The sequence below is a fragment of the Anopheles coustani genome, chromosome 2 (assembly GCF_943734705.1).
Source record: "Anopheles coustani chromosome 2, idAnoCousDA_361_x.2, whole genome shotgun sequence".
NCBI lineage: Eukaryota > Metazoa > Arthropoda > Insecta > Diptera > Culicidae > Anopheles > Anopheles coustani.
In genome coordinates, this window is record NC_071289.1 from 55,699,751 (window position 1) to 55,721,322 (window position 21,572).

A 21,572-nucleotide genomic window follows, 5' to 3' on the forward strand; every position below is an offset into this window, starting at 1 on the left:
TTTATCGGCAGTTTCAGCAGTTTTCCTTTCCAGTGACATCGGCGATTGAACAAAGGTTGTGTCCCAGGATTCCACATTCCACCGGTAAGAATCGTTAGAGCTTTTCTCTGGTCGAACTCCAAACCCAATGGTCAATGGACTCGGTTGCCGTAGTCTACGGAAGGAAATAATCGGTGCGTCTGTGGAAGCAAAAGAGATATCCGCCGTATAGTTGTTAAACGCATCACGTTGCTGGTGGTTCAATTATTGCTGTTATTCTTACCAGTCGGGCAACCTGTGACTTCAACACCGACACGGCATCCATTGTGTATTGCATTTTTTTGTTGAGCTCCTGTTTCTCGTTGTACGATCGCCGTTCCTCATGGGAAATCATCTGTAGAGGAAAAGGAATAAATATTCACTGGACAATTAATTTCGGTATTTCAATAGATTTCAATAGAGATTTGTTAGAAATCTCTAAGTTAGAATGTACAAATATGAATATCAGTACAATTTCCCAGTACACGTTCATTCAACTCGCCGCGGATTAAAAAAAAACCAGAATCTTCAATTTTTTTAAGAAGCTATGGACCATCTTCAGGTTTAGGTTCAGAAGTCTCTTCACTGTATGAATAATTCAATATTGAGTTCTGCTCTTGGTAAATTGAGAAAGTTGAGTCCATTTAGAAGCTAAAATTTTTGCCAGAATTCGGTTAATTACTTTTTCCAAATTTCATAAAATTGAATTCTGATATGATGGTACAAAAAACCTGTACGAAATTATTTAAACTAAGCAAATAAGTTTCATCAAACGCAAAATACCATAAAGGGAAAGCTTTTAGATATTCAAGGCAAGTGACAAATGTTAGTAATTAAATTACTCTGTCAAATATTTGATATAAGATCCTTTCAGTTCCATCCCGTTGGTAGCCAATTCCTCATTACCTGTTCCAACTTTTTTAACCGAATATCCAAGCTGTCATAGTCTACGTCGTTCTCCATGTCGCGTGCTTCCGTAGCAATGTCGTTCGTTTCATCTGCAAAGAAAGAGTGGCCATCAGAGACACGTGTCTGATAACAGATCCTCCCTATGCGACATTCCTTCATTGTGCCCGCAGTTTACATTACCTATTTTTCTACAGCTCTGTCGGTCGCTCTGAAGCATAAAGCCATCGCGGCACGTGCAGTAGTACGAACCTTCCGTGTTGTAGCACGTCTGATCGCACGGTTTGAACTCCTTGCACTCGTTCACGTCCAACTCGCAGCTCTTGCCGGTAAATCCAGCCGGGCAGGAGCAACGATCCGGAGCCACACACTTGCCACCGTTACGGCACGCCGTTTGACAGATTGCTGTCGAGACATTTGGTAATGTAGAATCAAATATTTAAAGGCACTTTAAAGGAAATGGTTCCCACTTACGCTTCAGACAGCCATCGGCGATGGTCGTTGTCGTTTCCCAGCCACGGCAGCAGGTCTCGCGTTTGGCCACCGGATAGCTGTACGTGCTGGTATTGGCGAGAGGAGAAGAATGATTCACATTCGAGCGGGGGAATTTTACAACGATCTTGAACCATATACTTACCGCTGTCCGCAGTTGGCCGCATCCAGGCAGGGTTGCATCGAGTGGGACGTCCTTATCGATTTCCTATACATGTATACGGTACATACGTTTTTACTGAAAAAATAACCGTAAACAAAAAGAAGCTAGAGAAACTTTTCCCTACCATTAATTGAGAACTTAACATAAGAACGTAATAATCCCACCCTGCATTTGTGGTCGAACGCAACACGAAGAGCCAAGTAGTTAACGACTAATGGTTGTTTGTGCAAACGAAAACAGAAGGAAAAACAGCAAACTGGAAACCCCACCACCTCGTCCAGGCGACCACGGTACAAGAGCAATTGTGGTTATGTTACGTCGTGCGAAAATTGCACTTCCTGGCTGCAGTTAATCATTCTTCAAGGCCGCCACCAAATGACTTGCACTCTTCTAATGACTCTATTGGTGTTGTTGTTCTCCCACCGAGTTGATTGAACAGTAGCGCGAATGCACTCTCGGTTCGCAGGCCGAGATGGAAACCATTTGCAACAGACGCTTTTTCACCGAGAGAGTGCATGGTTTTTCCTGCAGTTTCGGTGTGCATTTACACCCAACTGGTGGTTCATTTGCGAAAGACCGGAAATAACACGGGTTTATTTACTTTATGGCCGTACCGCAATAATCAAGGAGAGATTAATTTATCCATTCATTGATGGTGGTCAAAATGTGCGTAGCCTAAAGTTATAAATAAAATTAGTTGAGGAAGCATGTTGATTTTGGTAGAAAACGGATTCTTTTAGACAAATCTTTTGATCAGTATCAGCGGTCATTTTGTATCGTCAAGACGATTATTTAGAGTTTTGATATGGTAACAAACTACTAAAGATTAATTTGTTCAAAATTTGTGTTTTGTTCGATCATCCGAGCTCTTCGATCATCCGAGATCAGAAAAATTCCGTCAGGAAGATAAGATGCGACTAATGAAAAAGGATTAGCAACAAGTTAGGTATAACAAATAGCTTCTCAAGGTGATACGTACCTACATTATGAAAATAGAAATCTAAACAGTAACCAATTCTCTCCAAACAGTTAACCAATTAAATTCCTCGAGTTCTGCTAAATAGATTCTCAGGTATTTTTTATATTGCATTTTTTATTATCTCAAGTATGTTTTAATTTTGACCATTTTTTAAAGTATGATCACCCATAACATCAAAGTTCCAACTCCACTGAGAGAAATATAATTAAAAAGCAGCTTAATCTTGATGATAGTCAACTAAATTACTTTTTATCGTTCACTTTGCTTATTCTAATTGATTCAATCAAATTAAGCTTTGTTAGGGATTTAAAATCCTCACGTTAAATACACGACAGAGGTGTTTTTGCGTGTGTGTTCAAAAACTTATTCACTTAACTTGACATGACATGATACTTTTATTTAAGTGTAAGGATGTACACCTCTATGATGCTCACGTCATGGTACAGTTCTAAAATTGGAAGTTTCTAAATTTAGACATTGAATTAATTCGACCAAGTTCGATTGCTATTCTTGTTCCTGCTCTCTTCCACCCACGTCTAACACCTGAGTTCCGCTTTTCCACCATTTTGATCCTTGGCTCTGGCGTCGATGCCTTTTTAAACGATCGCTTCCTGTATGTTCGTTGGTGCCAAGAAGCGGGCAAAACTAATTACAAGCAAACACACCAAACTCGGAGAGCACCAAAATTTGCGTAGAGATCTTGAGTGTCGCATAATCTCGATCGTTGATTTGCGATGAGATGGATTAACGATTATTTAATCTCCCGCGAGCAGGGATCTAGATGAGATTGAGTACGCTGCTTAGAGAAGCGAATCGTGGCAATGAACGATAAGAAGGTAAGCGCTCTCTCGCACCGTCCGAGGATCGTCCGAGACACGCTGACAACGTGCATCGTCACATTGGTGACAACATTTATCCGACTAAATCATCCCCCTACTGTAAACTCTCGGTCGGTCAATTTCACCTCAGCTCAAGAGAGTGAGCGACAGGAAGAAAAAGAGCGTGAGTCATAAAATGTACGAAAAAAAAACCAACATTCGTCTCGAGAACGCTAATTTTTCGCCTTCTCGCAAATTTGCACCGCAAGATAAAAAAATCCAACCCAAAAGTTCTCTTTCCTTTTTTCTAGCATTCATTCCGCTGAAACTCTCCCCTGGCGAATCTCATCGCAAAGTGGTTTTTCATCGACCACAAGTACGGCCATCGAATCGAGATAGGGGCTGACGATTTCGGTTCAGTTCTATCGGAATCGCCAATTAAAGCGGACTTCCCAAATTTTCCTTTTCCCTTTTTATTGCCAGCCGGTGACATCCGCGATCACGATTGGGGGGGTGGATTCCATGTCAGCATTGACTCCAGATGTGGGGTATCTGTTTTTGCTTCTTGTGCATCCACGATCGCAGCAGTCAAAACAAAGTCCGAGACCAACTGGCCCCACCGTGCCGAGTTTTCGTGCGCCGCGAGTGAAGCTGAGTGAAAAGTGATCCGGACGCGGTCGGTTTTGGGCTGGTTTCAGTCCGCGAAGAAGAAACAAACACAAGTGACAAGTGAGCTTGCTTCCGTAATTATGCCGCCAGTGGGAGAGGAATGGTGAGGTACGGGTGAAAGCCAGGGGGAGTGTGCGAGTGGTGCCTATCGTGCGCTCGTGTGAAATGTGTTTATTTTTGTGAAAATACGTGCGATCGTGATCATAATCGGAAGCGGCTCGCTACCGCCAGGCGACAGATTGGATTTGCACTCGTGCAGGCGAAAACATGGCGCCGACCAGAGTGCGAAGCGCTGGGTGGAAAATGTGAAAAATAGCAGAAAATTCGTTGTGGAGAAAATGTACGCAGCTAATCAAAATAGCAGGGTACGGTTTTAGTGATCGTTTGTGTAGCAAATTGTGCGAAATCGATTAATTCCCTCGAGTGGACGCCGTTTCGTGCCGGTTGACAAGTTCGGGGTGTAGAAAATTGTAGAACGTTCTTCGCCGTGTTCGGTTTCCTACGCGCACTCGAATGCAAGCCATCCATGGGTGGCCTTCGGGTTAAAATTTTAGTTCTAATGCAGTTTCGCTGGTAACGTTTGCAAGGGCTAGAAAGGCCACGAGGCGCAGTCTGTTTTTAAAGTCCATTTCTTGCGCTTGCCCTATCACACAGACACCGCTTCGACGACGACGACGACGACGACGACGACGGAATGGTTTGTTCTGCACGGATGGGTTATTAATAAATTAAATGAAATACGATCACGGTGGCATCTTGCAACTGATATTTGCCAGATCGCCGCTTCATCCGGCGCGCCCTTTTGCCGCATCGTGCCAGCGGCCATCTTGGCCACAAAGGTTTCACTCCCTTCCGTGGGGTTGACAGACAATAAATTTTCTTCGGTTTGCAAGGGTTTGCAATCGTATCTTCATCGGGTAGGAGTGGTGTGAAAAGAGCGGAAACCGCCCGGGCAGCGGTGAAAGGAAGCGTTTGAAGTTCAAGTCGAAATAGGGGAACTAGCCGTGACAATTGGTACAACCGCGGTGGGTGGAAGTAAATTTAAGGATGGACAGGATGGAGGTAAGCAGGCTCATTATTTAAAGTTTACTCTTATTATTAGATCGCGATCGAACCCCGTTAGAGGATTTTTTATTTTGACCATTGTCAACTGAAAAGAAGTGAAGCAGTCTAAAGACTCGACATGAAAGAGATGCGAATTTTCAACCATTATTTTGGGCATACTCAAATAACATTTCGTTTGTAAGATTAGCAGTTTGGTTTTTTTCTGTGGTTAGAATGTTTTGTAAATTAATTTATAATTTGAATGAGTGAATGAGTGCATTCTGTACATCAATTAAATAAACACTTTTCGGTAAAACTATGATTCATATCGGAAAACACATGACAGAGTTCCAATTTTATCCCTCATATTGCTAAGTGCTGGTCATATTATTACAAGCATTTTGAAAGGAATATAATGTGGAAATGAACGATTTTTTATTTACTTTTGATACACCTTTGTACAAAAAAAGCAAAAGCAAAAAAATACATATTGGAAGGCGTCAACTGTTTGTTACATTTTACGTATGATGATTGATAATTGAAGTAGGGAAATGTCATTTGCAACATTTTTATAAACCAGTTTTTACAACTAATTCAAATTAATACCCCGAACGAAGATAACATGCAATAAATATCTTAATGTTCAAGAAATGAGGGTATAATTATTATAACGAAAAAATATTACATTCTGTTGATGCATAACATTCCACTTTACTTTTCCTCATTACCGTCTACTTTGCACGAATATGACTGGAATTTTAATAAGCATGCTGCAACGTACTTTAATCACCCAATTATCGAATATAAAGCGCTTATAAATTCAAGCTCCACCCGAAACGGCTGTAATAAATCCTGCATGTGAAGATTCCATCGCAAAGGATGTACACCGGCGTACCAAGTCGTTCCACGCGCGGGACGAAAGTGAATTTTTAATTAAGCCATTAACCACGACTTCGAACCACCGCGCGGAGGTGGCGTGCCGTGAATTCGAATTTCCATCGCCCTTCGACACGAGCGACGACAGTGCATTGCAAGGCATAAAATTGCATCGCCACTGCTGCCAGCTGCCCGAACATTGCCTTTGGCTTAAGCTAATGCGATTTGCAATGAAGATACCGGGGTTCCGAGGGGAGAACGATCAATCAAGGCACCACGGATTAGTGTTCGGTGCATCGCATAATTCATATGCGTCCGTGCGACGTCATCGGAGGAAAGAATCTGACCTCGTGGGGACAGCGCTCCAATGGCGAACACTTCTTCGGTGGCCACTTCACCGTTGATGGGAGGTATTGGATTATTTTAAGAGCATTTCGATCGCTACACAAGGATTTTGCACTCTCAGACGTTTGTTGGTGGTATCGACGATTGCATGAACTGCTTCTGGAAGTCAACTTCCAGATCATGGTTGAAATGTGACAATTTCGCAGTTTGGAAAGCGTGCGTAACGGAGCAATAAACCGTGCGCAATGTTCTCCACATCCACACGATGCACAAGTGATGAACGGTTGACAAGACACACATAAAAGATAACATAACCCACTGCACCAAATCCAGACGAAATATTCTCCACAAAACCCCGACTTGAGGGTGGTTCGGTGGAGCAATAAAAGAGTCATACTTCAAACACATTCAACCCTTGATGCTGTTCGTGCCGTGCGGAAGCAGGTGTTTTTCAGCAATCAATCCACATGTTTCCTAGCAATAAACATAAGACCTGTTGAGATGACCATAAATGTCGCAAAATTTCTTACGCTTCCTTCAAGCTGTCAAACCAATGCCATCAGTTGTTAACAAATCACGTTGAAATACTCTGGGCAGATGCGTTGTGTTGACCTCACATCTATCACAAGCCATCTGCCTAGCTTTGACTCTTACATTCTTAGCGTGAGGTACAATAAGGAAGTTACGTGAGAATTTTTCTAAATTCATCATCCAAGGTGTGTGTTGATGATGAGTAAGATGAGTTTATAAACACGAAACAGGTGAACCCCACGAATGGAGTCACTAAGCCGATTTATGGATACGGTCATGCTTTGCTAACGATTCCTTTTATGATATTTTTTTCATCTTTTTCTCCTTTTGTTCTTTTGTTTTTCTATTCCGAAATAGAAAATAGTTGTTTTATTTGTTTTGAATAGTTCATAAAAGCAACCTTAACCTGTAGTCAGTTTAGAAATCAAGCTATCATAATTTAATAAACTTAAATGCTTGAATTTGATCCAGTATTGTGTAGTGTTCCTCTTTCTTATACTACCAGAATTGAAAAATATTTTCACAGAATATAAATTCGATCTCCGATCTCCGCGAAGGGTAGCGCGTGGGTTCGAATCCCAACAGAGACCGAACCCTCCCCTGTACGAGAGGACTGACTATCCACGTTACAACAGGGAAACAAGTCTTAACGGGCAGGCATGACCAACAGGTCGTTACGCCAAGAAGAAGAAGAAGAAATTCGATCTATTGAACATAATTTGATCACATATAATCATCTAATTATAGTTTGAAATTGTTTGTGATACTATTATGGAACACAGTAAATAGTTTTTTCCAAGAAATATTTCTAATATCGTGTTTATTTTTATGATTGCGACCGAGACAGTGACCGAATGTTTAACAATGTTATATACTGGTTTCTAAAACCATTCACGTTGCAAAAAACAAATTCCGATAGTTTACTTTTTTGTGATTGGGAACCAACCAAAAACGCTTAAGGTGTCAATCTGATTCATGTACCCGTGGATGATAACTGACCATAAAAGAATATACTTGATTTTAAACCACAGCTTCATAAAACGAGAGAAAAGTAATGGAGTTGTCAATTAATGAGGGCAATAATTTCATATGAAAATTATTGGTCAATAAAATACAATTGTGAATAGTTCCACGTTCCTTTGTTTCTCAGTAAGAGAGTTCGTGGTCAAACATGTGTTTACAATTGATCTTTAGTTGTAAACTCAATGAGATCATTGAAATCCGATCTCGGCTCTCGGCGTCGAACGAGCGTTATAGTCTCCGTCTGCGCTTCGGCGTTACGTTCATTGGCGTATTTTTTTGCAGAATAATCTACCGTAAAATATCATCCCATACACTTATAGAATCGCCCACCGCCGAGTCTGGGCGACTTTCGCTCGACGAAGGGCTCGCTGTCTATGTCGGAACATACGGAACACATGTTCGTTTCCTGCCCGGGCGCCCTTTGCCCGTTCCGTCCTGCGACGCGTCGATTTCTAGCTATTAATAGTAGGACGCGTGCGAAAGCCGCCGACGCGAACACTCAAACACCGGCGAATTGTGTCGGTCGATGCGACGCGTTCGGTCCTGGCAAGGAGCAGCGTCCGAGCGGGTCGGACGAAAGAAAGCAGCAAACAAAAATATAGCAACAACGAAAAGAGGGCTTGGAGCGAATCGAACAGCATCTCCCGAGCGGACGCTGCCAGCAGTTCGGACATGCCGGGCGGAAAATGCACGGACATGGGCGGGAAAAACCGTCTGCGAACGACGGCAAACGGTGACCAAAACAGCTCGTGAGTCACGCCAGAGGGCAGCGCGCAACAAAACGGCCGACCAAGCCCAAGCATAGGCCGCTATAGTGTCTGCAGGATGTGAGTTATGTACGAATGCAATTCTGCCTGCCCCTCTTCCCTCCATCCGTCCTTTCTTCACCCGCGCGAGAGCATCGGGTCGTGTGGAATGCGGCAACGGTAATTTTGCACGGTTCGTTACGCGATTACGCGTTTGAACGGAGAGCGGAAGCGGTTCGCGAAGAAGACTGAAAAATGGAGGAAAAAAAGGAAAGGTGGGAAATCCGCCGAACAGCCGCGTTCGGGAGAAGGATCGTTTGCGGCTAGCGATAACTAACGGGTTGTGCTGAAAAGGTGATAAACACACCCGCAGTTTTCCACTTTCCATCGATGGTTAATGCAGAATATCGTTGGTGGTTAAAAATACGAACGCTCGTTCTCACCATGCATCCATTGCATGGATGAAATATTGTTATGCGCTAGCAACGATTGCATTAGCACATTGACCCACTATCATAAATAAGTCCTAGAGATGATGCATATAGAACACACATACACACACACACACGATTAGAAACTCCACTCGATGGTCCCGATAACGATGGTAGGGACATGTGGAAAATTCATTTCACGCCGATCGCCGTTTGATGACGAAAAATGACTTATTAGCCCATTGCCGGATGATTGCTGTCATGAGGGCGGCGGAACTATCTCACGATTGAAGCAAAGCTGATGTCGTTATAACGCTATTGCCTTCCATTATTCATTATTTGGAAAGGGAATAGTCATTACATCGTTAAAACTGTCAAAGAGCCTATCCGAAGTAGGTGTTGGGGGAGGGGATGTAACTAGTCAAATTGCTTGGAATGATGTCAGTGAGAAAATATTTTTCGATTATTAACTTTAATACAAACATATCTGAAAACAACAAAATGAAAGCTAAGCAGCATTTCAAAATCAATTAAAACAACTTTGAAAACAAATTTCTTACCGGAACTAACAACGCTACAACGTGCTACAGAAATAGGCTTTGCTAGGAAAACAAAAGCTAGGATTCAACTATTTTTTTGTGTATATTCGAAATGCGAAGTTGTGGAAACACATCTAATACTAAGAACATATAGAACACATATACATTTATTATTGTTTTTTTTTGTGCAATATTTAAAGTTTAAGACTTTTTGAATTTATTCTAACATCAATTGTATGCTTTTGCATGACATTTAACATTTTGCATTTGACTTCTGCTACCATTTGTGTGCTCTAGGACTGCAAACACATTTCCACATTATATTCAAAATATTTACAACTGCTGTTACACACGAATCAGATAATCGAAAATTTGCTTGCACCTCATAACAGTTTCCAGTTGTTGTAGGATTACCCTCCGAATGCATTCGTTCAATTTATAATGAAACACATTGAGGTTGATGCAAACAAAAAACCGTCCTTGTTTCGCTCCTCGAAAGGACAGATATCATGGTTGACAGCATTTCATTTTCATCCTACCGAAAGGACCACAAGAAATCTGTTAGCGGGCATCCCATTAGCATCGAATGCGCCTAACAGGGGTTCCCTTGCTCCGAAAGCTATTTAAATCTTCATCAGATTATAAAATAAACAAACTGCGTTCGCAGCAAAGTGAGGCAAAAACACAATGCACATGCTTGTAGTCAGCCTGTAGACATTTGACGTTTCTTTTCCTTTTCCTGCCGTACTAAGTTGTTCTCCGGTTTGGATTTGGTTTTAATTATAAATTTCAAAATAAAAGAAAAGCATCCATATCCTCGGGAAACATCAAATATCTCCATTCGATCTTCTGCTTGATCCTTTTAGCAGTTTTGCTCATTCGTTTGACGCTCGCATATATAATTGGCCAAAGATAAACCGTCCGCTTCCAGCGTAATGGAGGGGTTTCCGCTTGGAAACAAAAATGCAGACAAAACCGCACACCCATCCGATGGATTGATCCAAGTGAGTACATTCGGAAATGTTCAGGAAACTCCCTGCTGTGAAGAAGTTGAAGCAGCTGTATTAATCTTCCCGATCAAGCTGCGTCGCGGAACGTGGGCTGGCCAGCTTGCGACGGAAATAAGATTTCGCTTTGGGGTAAAAATGAATTTGTTTTCTGTCGTTGTGGTTTAGATGAGCGTGAGTGATCGAGGAGTTGGTCGAAAAAACAAAAAACCTCCCGGAATCCCAACTCCCTGTTCGCTGCAGAATGGTAGGTGATCCGTGCAGTAGCTACTATTCCATGCAATGGTGACAGACAAGAAACCATGAGAGACGTTTATCAGTTTTCAGGTAGATTTTTTTTGACACGATGAATTCCTGCAATTCGAATGCCACTGGCACAATAAATAACAAGGGTAACTTCCAATAGCTAATGATGGTACTACTTGCATGCTGTATAGCTCGTATGTGTAGTATAAGGATTATAGCCTATTGATTTTAAATCCTGACGTTTTGACTGTACAAGCCGTAAACACCTGAGATCGAAAGACGTCTGCCGGTCGCACATCGAAAAATACCTCGACATGTGATTCTTCGGCGTAACTTCTTCTGTTTTTCCATGAAGCTTCCTCATATTACTTTTGAAGGGTAGATTTTGAGGCTCAGAAAAGTCGTGGATGGTCGCTGATTAGAACCATATCTGCGAAATGCCTTGAAGAGAATATCTTTCATGGTAATGGGTTCGATTCGCACGAAAGGTCTAAGGTTTCTTTAAAAAACTAATAGATCGGACGTCTGGACAAAAACCTTTCATATCGCCAGAGTAGAGCTACAGATCTCAATCAGTGAATAATGACTACTAGTGTCACCTTCAATAGAAAAGATCCCAAATGTGTTTGGTTCCTGTCTCCAAATACCTTGAATTGTTGATGTGTCGTGTGCCATCGGATGAGCTGGTACCGCTTCTTGTGAGCATCCGTGTAACCGGACGTGCGGTTCCAACCGGTCGAACACCGGAGACACCAGGCTCACTTCCGGAAGTCCTGCGCCAACCACTCGCACCGGGTTGCTGGTGAGGATTCTGGGGAAGTGCTGTGGGTTGCGGTAGCCCACGGGGATGATGGCGCCGATGCTGCGGTGGCGTATCCTGGTGTCCTCCCTGTCGCCCGACAGTTAGCCAGTGTTGATGGTTGCGGTGTGTACCGACAGACACGGGCGGTCGATAATCGGTTCCGCCATTAGTACTACTACTCCCAGGACCACTTATTAGCGAGTAGCTCGAGGAGTTGCCTAAGGACGGCTGGTATCGCTGACGACCCTGGTTCGGATGGTGCTGGGCTTGGTGCTGTTGGTGCTGCTGTGTGTGTCTTTGGTGGTGATGATGTTGGTGATGCTGTGGTTGCTCCCTGCGCAGGTGGTGCTGCGCTGGCACATAATCACCTGCCTGCTCTTCTGTGAGCTCCTGGGGACGCGCTGCTGGAGCCTGCAGTGCTCGCGTGAGACTTTCAAGGCTCAGCAGTAGCACCACAATGGTTCGCACCAGATGGCGCGGCGTTTTACAACCCATGGTTTGCTGATTACTTCTATCACTATTATTACAGCGAACTGCCACAACAGTGCACTTTTACCGTGCCTCACAAACGAGGCACAACTTGGGAGCTTGGACGTGATTAACCCTTCAGTGTTTCACCCTTCGTTTGTTTTCTTTACTTTCTGCTCGTGTGCCGTGTGTCGGCCTTGTGTTTTCCTTTCCCGAGCACTTGCCCTCCACCTTCGCCTTAAGGCAAAGACGCGAGATGGGATTACGAGATCAGCAGTTTCGCGGAGTCGCCCTCGGATAAAGACACCCAAGGGGCGGATCGCAATTATCTTTAAATGCCCTCGCACTCGCTACGACGGGCTTTGGACGGACGGACGGAGTGGGAACCGAGCGCAAGGTTTGCTTTCCGCGTAGCCGTCCGTCGTTCTTCTCGGATGTTTTCTCAACCGGGTTGCCGGGGCTCAGGTTAAATACCAGGAGATGGGCCCTGACGCGTGGGTTCTGTGACCGGCACGGGTACGGTTCCCAGTTCCTATGGCTGCAGCACGAAGAGCCCCAAGATGGACTTTGTTTAACTTTTCTTTTTCACAGTTTGCACAACGCGATCGGCACCAAAAGTAAGCACAAATTAAGCACATCCAATATTAGCACACAAACACACGTCAGTCATGCACCCGGGTTAGGGTACCCGAGGTAGTGGGAGGGCTAATCCGACGGAAAGGAAGATGCTGGAATCCGGACTCCAACGGTAATTAAGCTACTTCACAGACCGAATCTCGCGCACACTCTGAGTCACCAGATTATGTTGATTTTGGCTCCGAAAGGATAAACACACTTTGTAGCTCTGTTAATGAGGAGCTGAAGGGAAATAAAACTAGAATTCTCACACGCACAAACTCTCTCACACACAAGAGATTAAGAACTGGTTAGGACAGTGCCCCAAACTGTCACAGCATCCAGCTACCTGCAACTGGGCCGATCTTTCGCGGATCTGTAAACTTGAGGTCGCTAGGCAACAGGGATGTACAACAGGACAAGCTCGCGCACTCGTGCGATTCTCGTCAGAAGTCCGAGTGGATCGTACGGAGGATTTTACAGCGACAACCGAGCGGACGTACGGTCTCGATCGGACTAATCCAACACTGCTCCGACACTGCGCTCTCGGACGCCGGCAGCGCGACCATTATGGCTTAAAAGTGTGGTAGTAGAAGAAGCTGTGCGTCGCCGGATCTGATTGTTGTACAGCTCCACGGTTCGCGATCGCATTGCCACCTCATTGTTCTCTCGCTCGTTCGCTGGGCCGATTTCTCTCCTTCCTTGAGACTCGCGGGTCTTTATCTCGTGCTTGTCTTCCCATCTCACGCTTGGCCCCCCGCCCGTTCTACCAGTGCAGAATCCTTTGTGCTGGGGATGTCGAAGCGCCAACGGTGGAGCATACGTTATATCCTCCACGCGATCGCGCGCAACAGAACGATAGGACGTCGGGTTTGTTGAGGTTTATTTTATTCTTTGTTTTTGCGTCCCTAAGCGCGAGTGGTTTCGCTCTCGTTTTCTCCTTCCTCGCTTCTCTCACTCCTTCTATTTCTTTCTTTTACTCTCCTTCATTCACGGGCTGGAGCCTTCAATTTTACTACGACAGCTCCATAATGCTCTGATGAATTGATGTCCCAGTGTCTCGTAATATTTCAAAAATTCTTACTTCTTGACTATCCGTTCAAGCTCAAGTAGCATATTTTTCTCACTAGTTTAGTTAGCTCGTAAAATCAGCTTGAAACAAAAATCCAACAGTAATACGCTTATAACACGAAGGACAAGGTCAGATAATTTAAGGTCTCTTTTTCTAGTCCTTTCATTTATCTCAACAAAAATAAACAATTCACAATTTAACATGTTGTTTTAAATTTTATGTGTTTTTAAATCCTTGTTTCTCCGTTTCATATTTTTTAAATCTGATGTGTTACAAATAACGCCGTGGAACAATGTGAATACGTTGTCGTAGTTTTATTGCCCCACCAAAGCTATTTAATGATTCGACTCAAAAGATTCATGCAGCACAGTTCAATTTGTGGCTCTCATTATTCGTCATTCTGTCTGTAGAGTTATTTTCAATTGATGCTTTCTTTAAAAACATTAGTAGAGTTGCTTGAGGAGAGCTACTGGAGAAGAGCAGTTGAACATTGTAAGGTGTCTTTGCATCCTTGTCTCACGTTGCATCTTTGCAGTTGCGATCAGTGACTTTCCATCGCTAACAGCAATTTCTACGCACTATCTTATCATTGTGACGTTAATCTAAGCCAAACAGAAGCCAGAAAAAACTTAGCGGAGGGCAAGATTTCTCTATTTGCCGTTTTTAAATACGGCCGTGTGTATTTACGGTCTGCTTCCTATGTGGACACAACGGTTGTCTGCAGCTTCAGCAACAATATAAGAAATGGACTGCTGAGCCAATTAGGTTGCGGGCGAATGAGTCGATCCAGTTAAACTGTCCTGCACCATGCGATACTTTCGATGGTGCGATGGTGGTGCATAGTGTTGCAATAAAGTTATTATTTATACACAATTCTTTAAAACATTTTAACGAATGAATGAATGAATGAATTTTCAAACGAGTGTTGTTTTACTAGTTGGCAAGCAGGTTGAAATGGCTGTAAACAACTCACAAATCATGTACAATTATGTACCTAACGGTGTCAAACAACATCGCTCAAATGATGTCGGTGGTTTCATACTCACCTTGCACACATCGATTCCGGAAGATGACTCTTGACAGCCGGGTTGACCGTTTAAGCGTGAAATATGCCGTGAGCCCTTTCCGGCCGAAGGTTAAGTCAACACCTCAACTTAGCGCATTCCATCAACACTTCCCCAACACCAATTAAAGATTGACTCATCCTTGGCTTTTTTTGCTTTGCTCTCTCCAGCACTGAATATACCTCGTGGCGTTTGCGATCGAATGTTTCTTTGTTTTTATTTCCTCCATCGGTTAGATTGCGTTTGGAGGCTGCCCACCGGCCTCCCCCGTGTCACCCCTCGCTCGTGCCTTTCTTAATTTATCCTCGGGTTTTGCACTGGCCATGTTTTCACCGCCTCTTCTCTGCTGCTCCTTAGAACGGAAACATTCGTTTACCCCCGCGGGCCAAGTGATTCGATCGTTTTGGAGGTGTTGGGTTGGCGCAGATGGAAACGCAACGAAACGAAGCATATATTAATGGAGATGGTGTCGTTTTGTTTTGCTCACATTCTATTGGGGCATGGGTGCGCTCTTCTCCTCCCCCCATTATCCTTATATTCTTTACGCCAAACTGCGCTTGAACTTTTCCGTCCGCCCAACGTTCATAGAACAACCGTCGTGCTTGGACGCCTTTTGAACTTTAATCCTTGATCGCTATAGACTTACTGGTATTTTTCGGTTTATAATCTTTTTACGATAAGATTTTATTGCTATCGGCTGCATTCTTAAAATTAAAACGTATCGATAGGTCATTATGACATTTACGCGAATGGCGAGAACAGGTGTGTTTTCTATCATAATTTGTTTAAGTTTTGAGAAACAGACTGTTTTCTTAAAGCGATGTTTTGTTGAACAAACATTTAAAATTTTACTTAAACGCATACTTAATTATTTTGTATTTTCATTGTTAACATCATATAAATATCTTCAAAGTAAGACCAGTTTATAAAACCAAAAACCATATCAGATATCGAATTAGTTTTTGCGAAGGCTCTACGATTATAAACTCCTAAAAAACGATGCGCAGCAGTAAAATCACTTCAATTAAATTGCAATAAATGAATATTTTTTCAATTCAATTAAATTGCTACAAATGGGAGGATTTATTAGGATCACAACAAAAATCGAAAGGTGGTTTCACATTGAAATTCCACTCGCGATCCTAGCTTCTTCTTTCGAAATGGAAGCCCACCCTGTGCTACTTCTTTTGCGAGTAACACGCATTGGAATAAACGATGAAGGGCGTACCGAGCTCTAAGTCGAGTATCGTGTTCCTCTGATCGTAAACTGAGTCCCGTACGAGCGATCGCACCAGTCGAGTGCGACGAAAGCGTGGGAGCGGAGGACCTGCGTGTACCGGATGTTGACCTTTTAAGGGAGGTTCTCAAAGGGAAATGACACCCTTCGGGCTCCGGGCGGGCTGGGCGGGCACACCCGGAACAGCGATCCTCACAGAGGTTAGGCTGGGGTTGTTTACTTTGCTGTACGTTTTATTCCCGAATGGTTAATCCATGCATCTAGACTCGTTGGATCGTGTTCGGCGATCGACTTCTAGATGCGGCCTGAACGTGCCCTTCGTGCTTCCTTTTGGCGAACTGACCTCGGATCGATTCAATTTATGGGTTTGATTTCGAACGTTGACTGCTTTGCTTGGACAAACTTCTGACAGCTCGGTTAGCTCGGCGGCCACTTTCCTGGTGAGTCAACGTGCGATCATTGATTTGTTTACTTGTCGCCCTCCTTGTTGCGCAAGTTGCCTCCACTTCCTTGTAAACGATGGCCTCTGCCATGCGACTGCCTTTTTTCCGTTGGTCCAGCGGAGTACGACCTCGTCGCCTTCCGATACGATCGTCGGTCACGCTATGCTCGTGATCGATACTTATGCTGCCACGAGTCGTGAGCGCACACTGGATGACGTAGAGAAGCAGTTCGCGTGGCTCCGGCTGAGCAGAATAAAAAAATCGGCTCAAAAAGCAACCCCAAGAACGAGAACCTGTTCTCGCACCGCTTGTTATCAAACCGTGCTTCCCGTCTTGTGTCTGAAACTTAAACGCTACGCTCTATACCAAACATGGACAAAACCGCTCTCGGTTAGGTGGCCAGAAATGGAAGGCACCGAAAAATTAGTGTGCTGCAGAACTTCCTCTAGCTGACCTTGTCCGGACGTTCGATTCGACATGCTGCTGAGGTAAACCAGCCGACGGAACGGCATTCGTTGGGAAGCCAACATGGTTCATCGAGTAGAAGTGGTTTAACCGGGTCTGTTGTGCAGATTATGTTCACGTATTTTGTACTTCTTTCCGCATCGGAACATGCCGCTTCGCTGAAGATGCAACCCGCACTCGGTGGCACGCCTTGAGAAAGTTAAATAATAATCGTGAGCGTCTCCACCGGTTTGACACCTGTGCCGATCTAGGGACCAGTGGCGCAGAATAGCAACGACAATTGGCCTGCTTGAGGGTTTGTCTTCCGTGTGCCGTGTCTTTACGACCTACCATCTCTTTCTTTCGGCGTTCAGCTTCGTCCGTGGCAGCGAAGCAAACCGGTAGCTGCACATTCCTTTTAAGGGTGACAGCCAAGTAAAATCACCTCAACTATGACGGCTGTGGCGATATGAATCGTGCCAGACGGAGGAGTGTCAACTCGGGGTAAATGCATCAGAGAGTTGATTTTGAACGGATGGGCACTTTGGCGTCTGCAAGCTGGCGGCGAGACTGATTGGATTAAAAGCCATCGCAGTGGAGTAGGAATAAGCTCTCGCGGGCAACTAGGAAGAAGGAGTTTATTTATTTGTTTATACTACAGGATGATGGGATTTCTTTGATCGGTTCAGTTGGTTTGGAAGTAGAGGTGCATTTAATGTCTAGCACAGGCGCCATAGGACCTAATGCATGTAAACAATACATGTGCTTAATTGATTTAAAAAAATAGTTCCTAAACACACGGTTTGTAAGCTTCAATAATTTTCCTTTTGGCCTTGAATACTCTTCACACTTTTTTAATTTTTTATAGGTATTTCATGTTCACATAAAATAAAAGAATAAATGTAAAGCTTTTTCCTACCCATTTATCAACATGTAAATATGTAAAATAACATCCCATAGAATGTTGTAAAAATTAAAAATATTCTTGGTACGTAAATTATCAAATTGCTTTACCGTTTCAAGCGTTAACCAAGAGTTTTGAAAAATTCTAATTCTAAATTCTGGTGAACAGTTGGTACTAAGTTTCCTTTAAAATGGATAGTCCCAATGAAAAACGTTTTTATAATTTTAATAACTTTTTTCTATTTTCTTATTTAAAAATGTTTTTCAAACGTACTTCAACCTTACTTTTATTTTCACTATGTAATTACAATAGAAATGTTTTATTACCCTTCAAAATTTCCAATCTTAAGCACAAGCTAAGTCAGTCACGAATACAACAGCATTGTGAACAAGAGTTCCGGGAGTTCGGAAGTACTTGAACCATTTTTTTATTCTCGAGCATTTGCTCATCACAATCAACCAAACTCACAGTTTGCCATTTCTTTGCATAACGTCGAGATGTCACCGTTGCGCGAATTACACGTTTCACCAACAACGACAACGTCGTCTTCGTCGGTATGTTCATTAACGAATAAATTGCTAACATGGTCGCGAAAGTGGTTAATAAAAACGTCTACCACACGTTGACACCTTCCGCTAGTGCAGTGGCATCATCGAGAGCGACAGAAGTCAAGAGATGGGAGAAAGAACACCCGGTCGTGTCCCACTGGCAATTCGTTGGACAACTTTAACCTTCTGTTGCGTCCAACTCTTCTTCGTGCGCACGAATCCTTCATTGCGGCTTTGATTCATGCTGAACCGGAAGGGGTCGATAGGCTGGAAGAGTTTGGCCTTGCGGGGGCATGAATTGCAACGTGCGTGCGTGCAGCGATTGAGCGCAACAAGGCGTACACTGTAGCCCGGTCATTGTCAATGTCAATTGAATTGCAGCGTGCTGGCTGGCAAAGTGAAGGTTCTAGAGGTTAAAGAGGAATTTAATAGCAGAGATTCGATGCCGGCCTACGAGGGCAGTTTCAATAACAGTTACAAACTGTTGAACGATTTATTGATGAGCTTCGAAAACGATTCCATAAATCGAAAATATAGTCCCGTTGTACAGTAGTTTTGTATATGAATATGATATAATGTATAATGCACTAAGTAAAACATCACATTTAAATAATAAGCTAGATCATAGTTTCAAAGGATTGTAAGCATATGACCACATTTGCGATTTTGTTTTGGGTTCCAAGGAGAACATTTTTGATAAATAAGGAGTGACAATTAAAATGTACCTAAACCTATTCTTTATTTTCAATCATTTCCTTTACTACTCTTTTTCCTTCGATCCTAAATAAACCACTGATTCACAGAAGTGTTTTCCAGTAAAGCCAAACTCGTCGAAAGCCGTAGCGACATGTTCCAGATATGAATTGACGCTATCCATACGGTAGTGTAAGAAGCTATTGAAGCGGTCTAGGGAGCGATGGAAATGTTCGTGCAAATCAACCTTAATGCAGCAGATAGTTTAAGTACTGTGTTAGGAAGCGTCGAGCAAATTTCCAAGTTGAGTGTTTACTGTTCGACTGACGAGAACGTTTATTGATCTTGCGCGGATTGATTTATTATGGTGCGAATGCATTTGCGAAAAAGGGCCCCAACCATTGGCCTTAGTCGATGCGATTCCACTTGGGTACGGGTGTTGATCATCCGGTTCATGCACTCACTTGGCTTCGTTGCAGGGTGCCAAAGGGATGGCCCGCACTTCACCGGTTGGCGTGCAGATCAGCTTCCATCGTGGCACTTCCGAGGGCAGATGAATCCGGGGTTTGAGTTGATTGATCTTGTTCAGCAGCCGACGAGTGATCAGTTTCGAGCGGTGCCTGTTGGCGTACTTGTGCGGGGATGGGTGACTTCTTCGACTAAATTGGACACAATACGATCAGAGTTCAGCTAGGTACCAAATCGATTAAAATACTGCTTTTTGAGATATCTTACCGTTCGTAAATCTGCCGAAAAACCGTACTGTCCAGAATGAGGCGCAAATTTCGCTGCTGAGTAAAGTTGTATAAACCGAAGTAAATCATCGAAATGACCGCACTTACACTGGCAATCACGTAACCGTATAGAAAAACGACATTCATGTTGCGGAAAACAATGCGAAGAATTTTGATGGTAATAAAAATTATACAGCAAATTTTGAAGCGTGTCTTCCAAAATAATGATTTTTTTATGTCAAATGACATTTAGCTTTTTTATCACAGGTGACTAAGATTGGCAATTTTTGCCGCATTGAATTGTTGTTGGATTGCTTGAATAAACAATTTAACACGTGAGATGTGGTCTGAGTTTAAATAATTAAACATTTGTTTGGACATAAACCATTTAATTGGATGTTACGTTCAATTTTAACTATAGTGTTTCAATTGAAAAATAGTGTTTATAGATTAAAGTAGTCGCTTATTTTTTTATGATAGAGAAAATATGGTGAAAGAATAACGGATGTTGTTAAGAGCTGTAAGACGGAAGAAATGGAACAAGTCAATCAATTCTAAGATAGGATAAATTATGTTTTTTGTACACTGTGAAGGTATAGTAAATGATTTACGAATAAATGTTTCAGGAATTGAATTTGAAACCCTTTGTAGTGCCTTTGACACTTCTTGGTCAAGGCCGAATTCTATGCATGTCAAGGTATTGTTGACAGCAATTTTTATTTCAAGTTATCTACCAAAGATAAATATTGTGTCAAAAAATTTGCTTCACATCTGCAAAATGACCTGCCTCAATACTTAATTAGGTAACAGTCGTGTCGATGAGGCGAATATCATTCAAACCCGTTCATCCTTAATCAATGAATAAATACCTCGTGCAAAAAAAAAGTAGTTAAGGCTCTTGCAATGCTTTGCCTACCATGAGCGCATACGTACTCTAATTCCCGGGACACAATGACGTCATCATTGTTTATGGACTTCCGCGGTGGGTGATGCTTGGTGGAAAAGGAACACTCATTTTCCTTCCTCACCAAAACATGGGTTCTCATTTTCTAAGCTCCATGCTCTCCGTGAAATGGCTAGCCTTTGGAAGAGATTGGGTTACTCATTAGTTTTCCTCGACATTCGACGAATACACTCATATCGCCCTTCGTCTTACCCTATCCCTTCCCGATGTACCTTTGCGCTCTTCCTCTCAAAGGAATTGGTTTCATTCGCTCAGCTATAACCATTCACCTTCGAAGGAAAACCGCTTTCCACAGCATGAACGCGGTAAGCGGAAAAACTTCAATGGACCATTTTCCACGAGAGGGTCATTGGTGTAGAGCGGGAATCCTTTACCACCCGATACTTTTCTCTCACCCGAAGTTTGTATGGACGAGTAGAGTCCGTGGTGTATATAGACAAACGAACACTGACGTACTACCGAGTTCTTAGGGTATTCTTCCTACATCTGTTTTTTTTTAATTCTCCACGTCCTCCACTCTTTATTCACCACTTTTCTTTATTTCATGCTTCTTAGGTTTTCTTTCTTTCTGAACAAGCAATGTGTGCTTATCAAAGCATCACATCATTTCGATACACTAGGTTCCGGTAAATATGTTCGACCATCATCTCTTTCTTACGGCATTTTCCCCCGAACAATAGCACATGTCAGAGAAGACGCTTTCCATTCGCCTGGCCTAGTTGAGCAGATGCCGGAAGTGTCCTTCAAACTG

At 43.1% G+C, this 21,572-nt stretch overlaps 2 protein-coding genes across 2 annotated transcripts; both read right to left on the reverse strand.

The window, feature by feature from the left end:
* Positions 1-18: 18 nt before the first annotated feature.
* On the reverse strand, positions 19-12,130 carry LOC131264668 (epidermal growth factor-like protein 7). Its single transcript, XM_058266939.1, has 7 exons — positions 11,481-12,130; positions 1,562-1,654; positions 1,399-1,484; positions 1,108-1,329; positions 925-1,016; positions 263-373; positions 19-179 (listed from the first exon to the last, which is right to left on the reverse strand). Exons 1-7 carry the CDS (start codon positions 12,128-12,130, stop codon positions 132-134), a joined length of 1,302 nt encoding a protein of 433 aa, XP_058122922.1. The 3' UTR covers positions 19-131.
* A 7,453-nt stretch (positions 12,131-19,583) lies between these two features.
* On the reverse strand, positions 19,584-20,004 carry LOC131264669 (uncharacterized). The gene is made up of 2 exons (XM_058266940.1): positions 19,859-20,004; positions 19,584-19,782 (listed from the first exon to the last, which is right to left on the reverse strand). Exons 1-2 carry the CDS (start codon positions 20,002-20,004, stop codon positions 19,584-19,586), a joined length of 345 nt encoding a protein of 114 aa, XP_058122923.1.
* Positions 20,005-21,572: the final 1,568 nt, after the last annotated feature.

Excerpts from the sequence above, each read along its gene's own strand:
- LOC131264668 (XM_058266939.1), bottom strand. The coding sequence starts at position 12,130 with ATGGGTTGTAAAACGCCGCGCCATCTGGTGCGAACCATTGTGGTGCTA. Across the intron at positions 1,655-11,480 it reads CGACACATCAACAATTCAAG|TAAAAACGTATGTACCGTAT; the intron begins GTATTTGGAGAC and ends TTATTTTTTCAG. Across the intron at positions 374-924 it reads GGTTAAAAAAGTTGGAACAG|ATGATTTCCCATGAGGAACG; the intron begins GTAATGAGGAAT and ends TTTCCTCTACAG.
- LOC131264669 (XM_058266940.1), bottom strand. The coding sequence starts at position 20,004 with ATGAATGTCGTTTTTCTATACGGTTACGTGATTGCCAGTGTAAGTGCG. Across the intron at positions 19,783-19,858 it reads TTTCGGCAGATTTACGAACG|TCGAAGAAGTCACCCATCCC; the intron begins GTAAGATATCTC and ends TGTCCAATTTAG.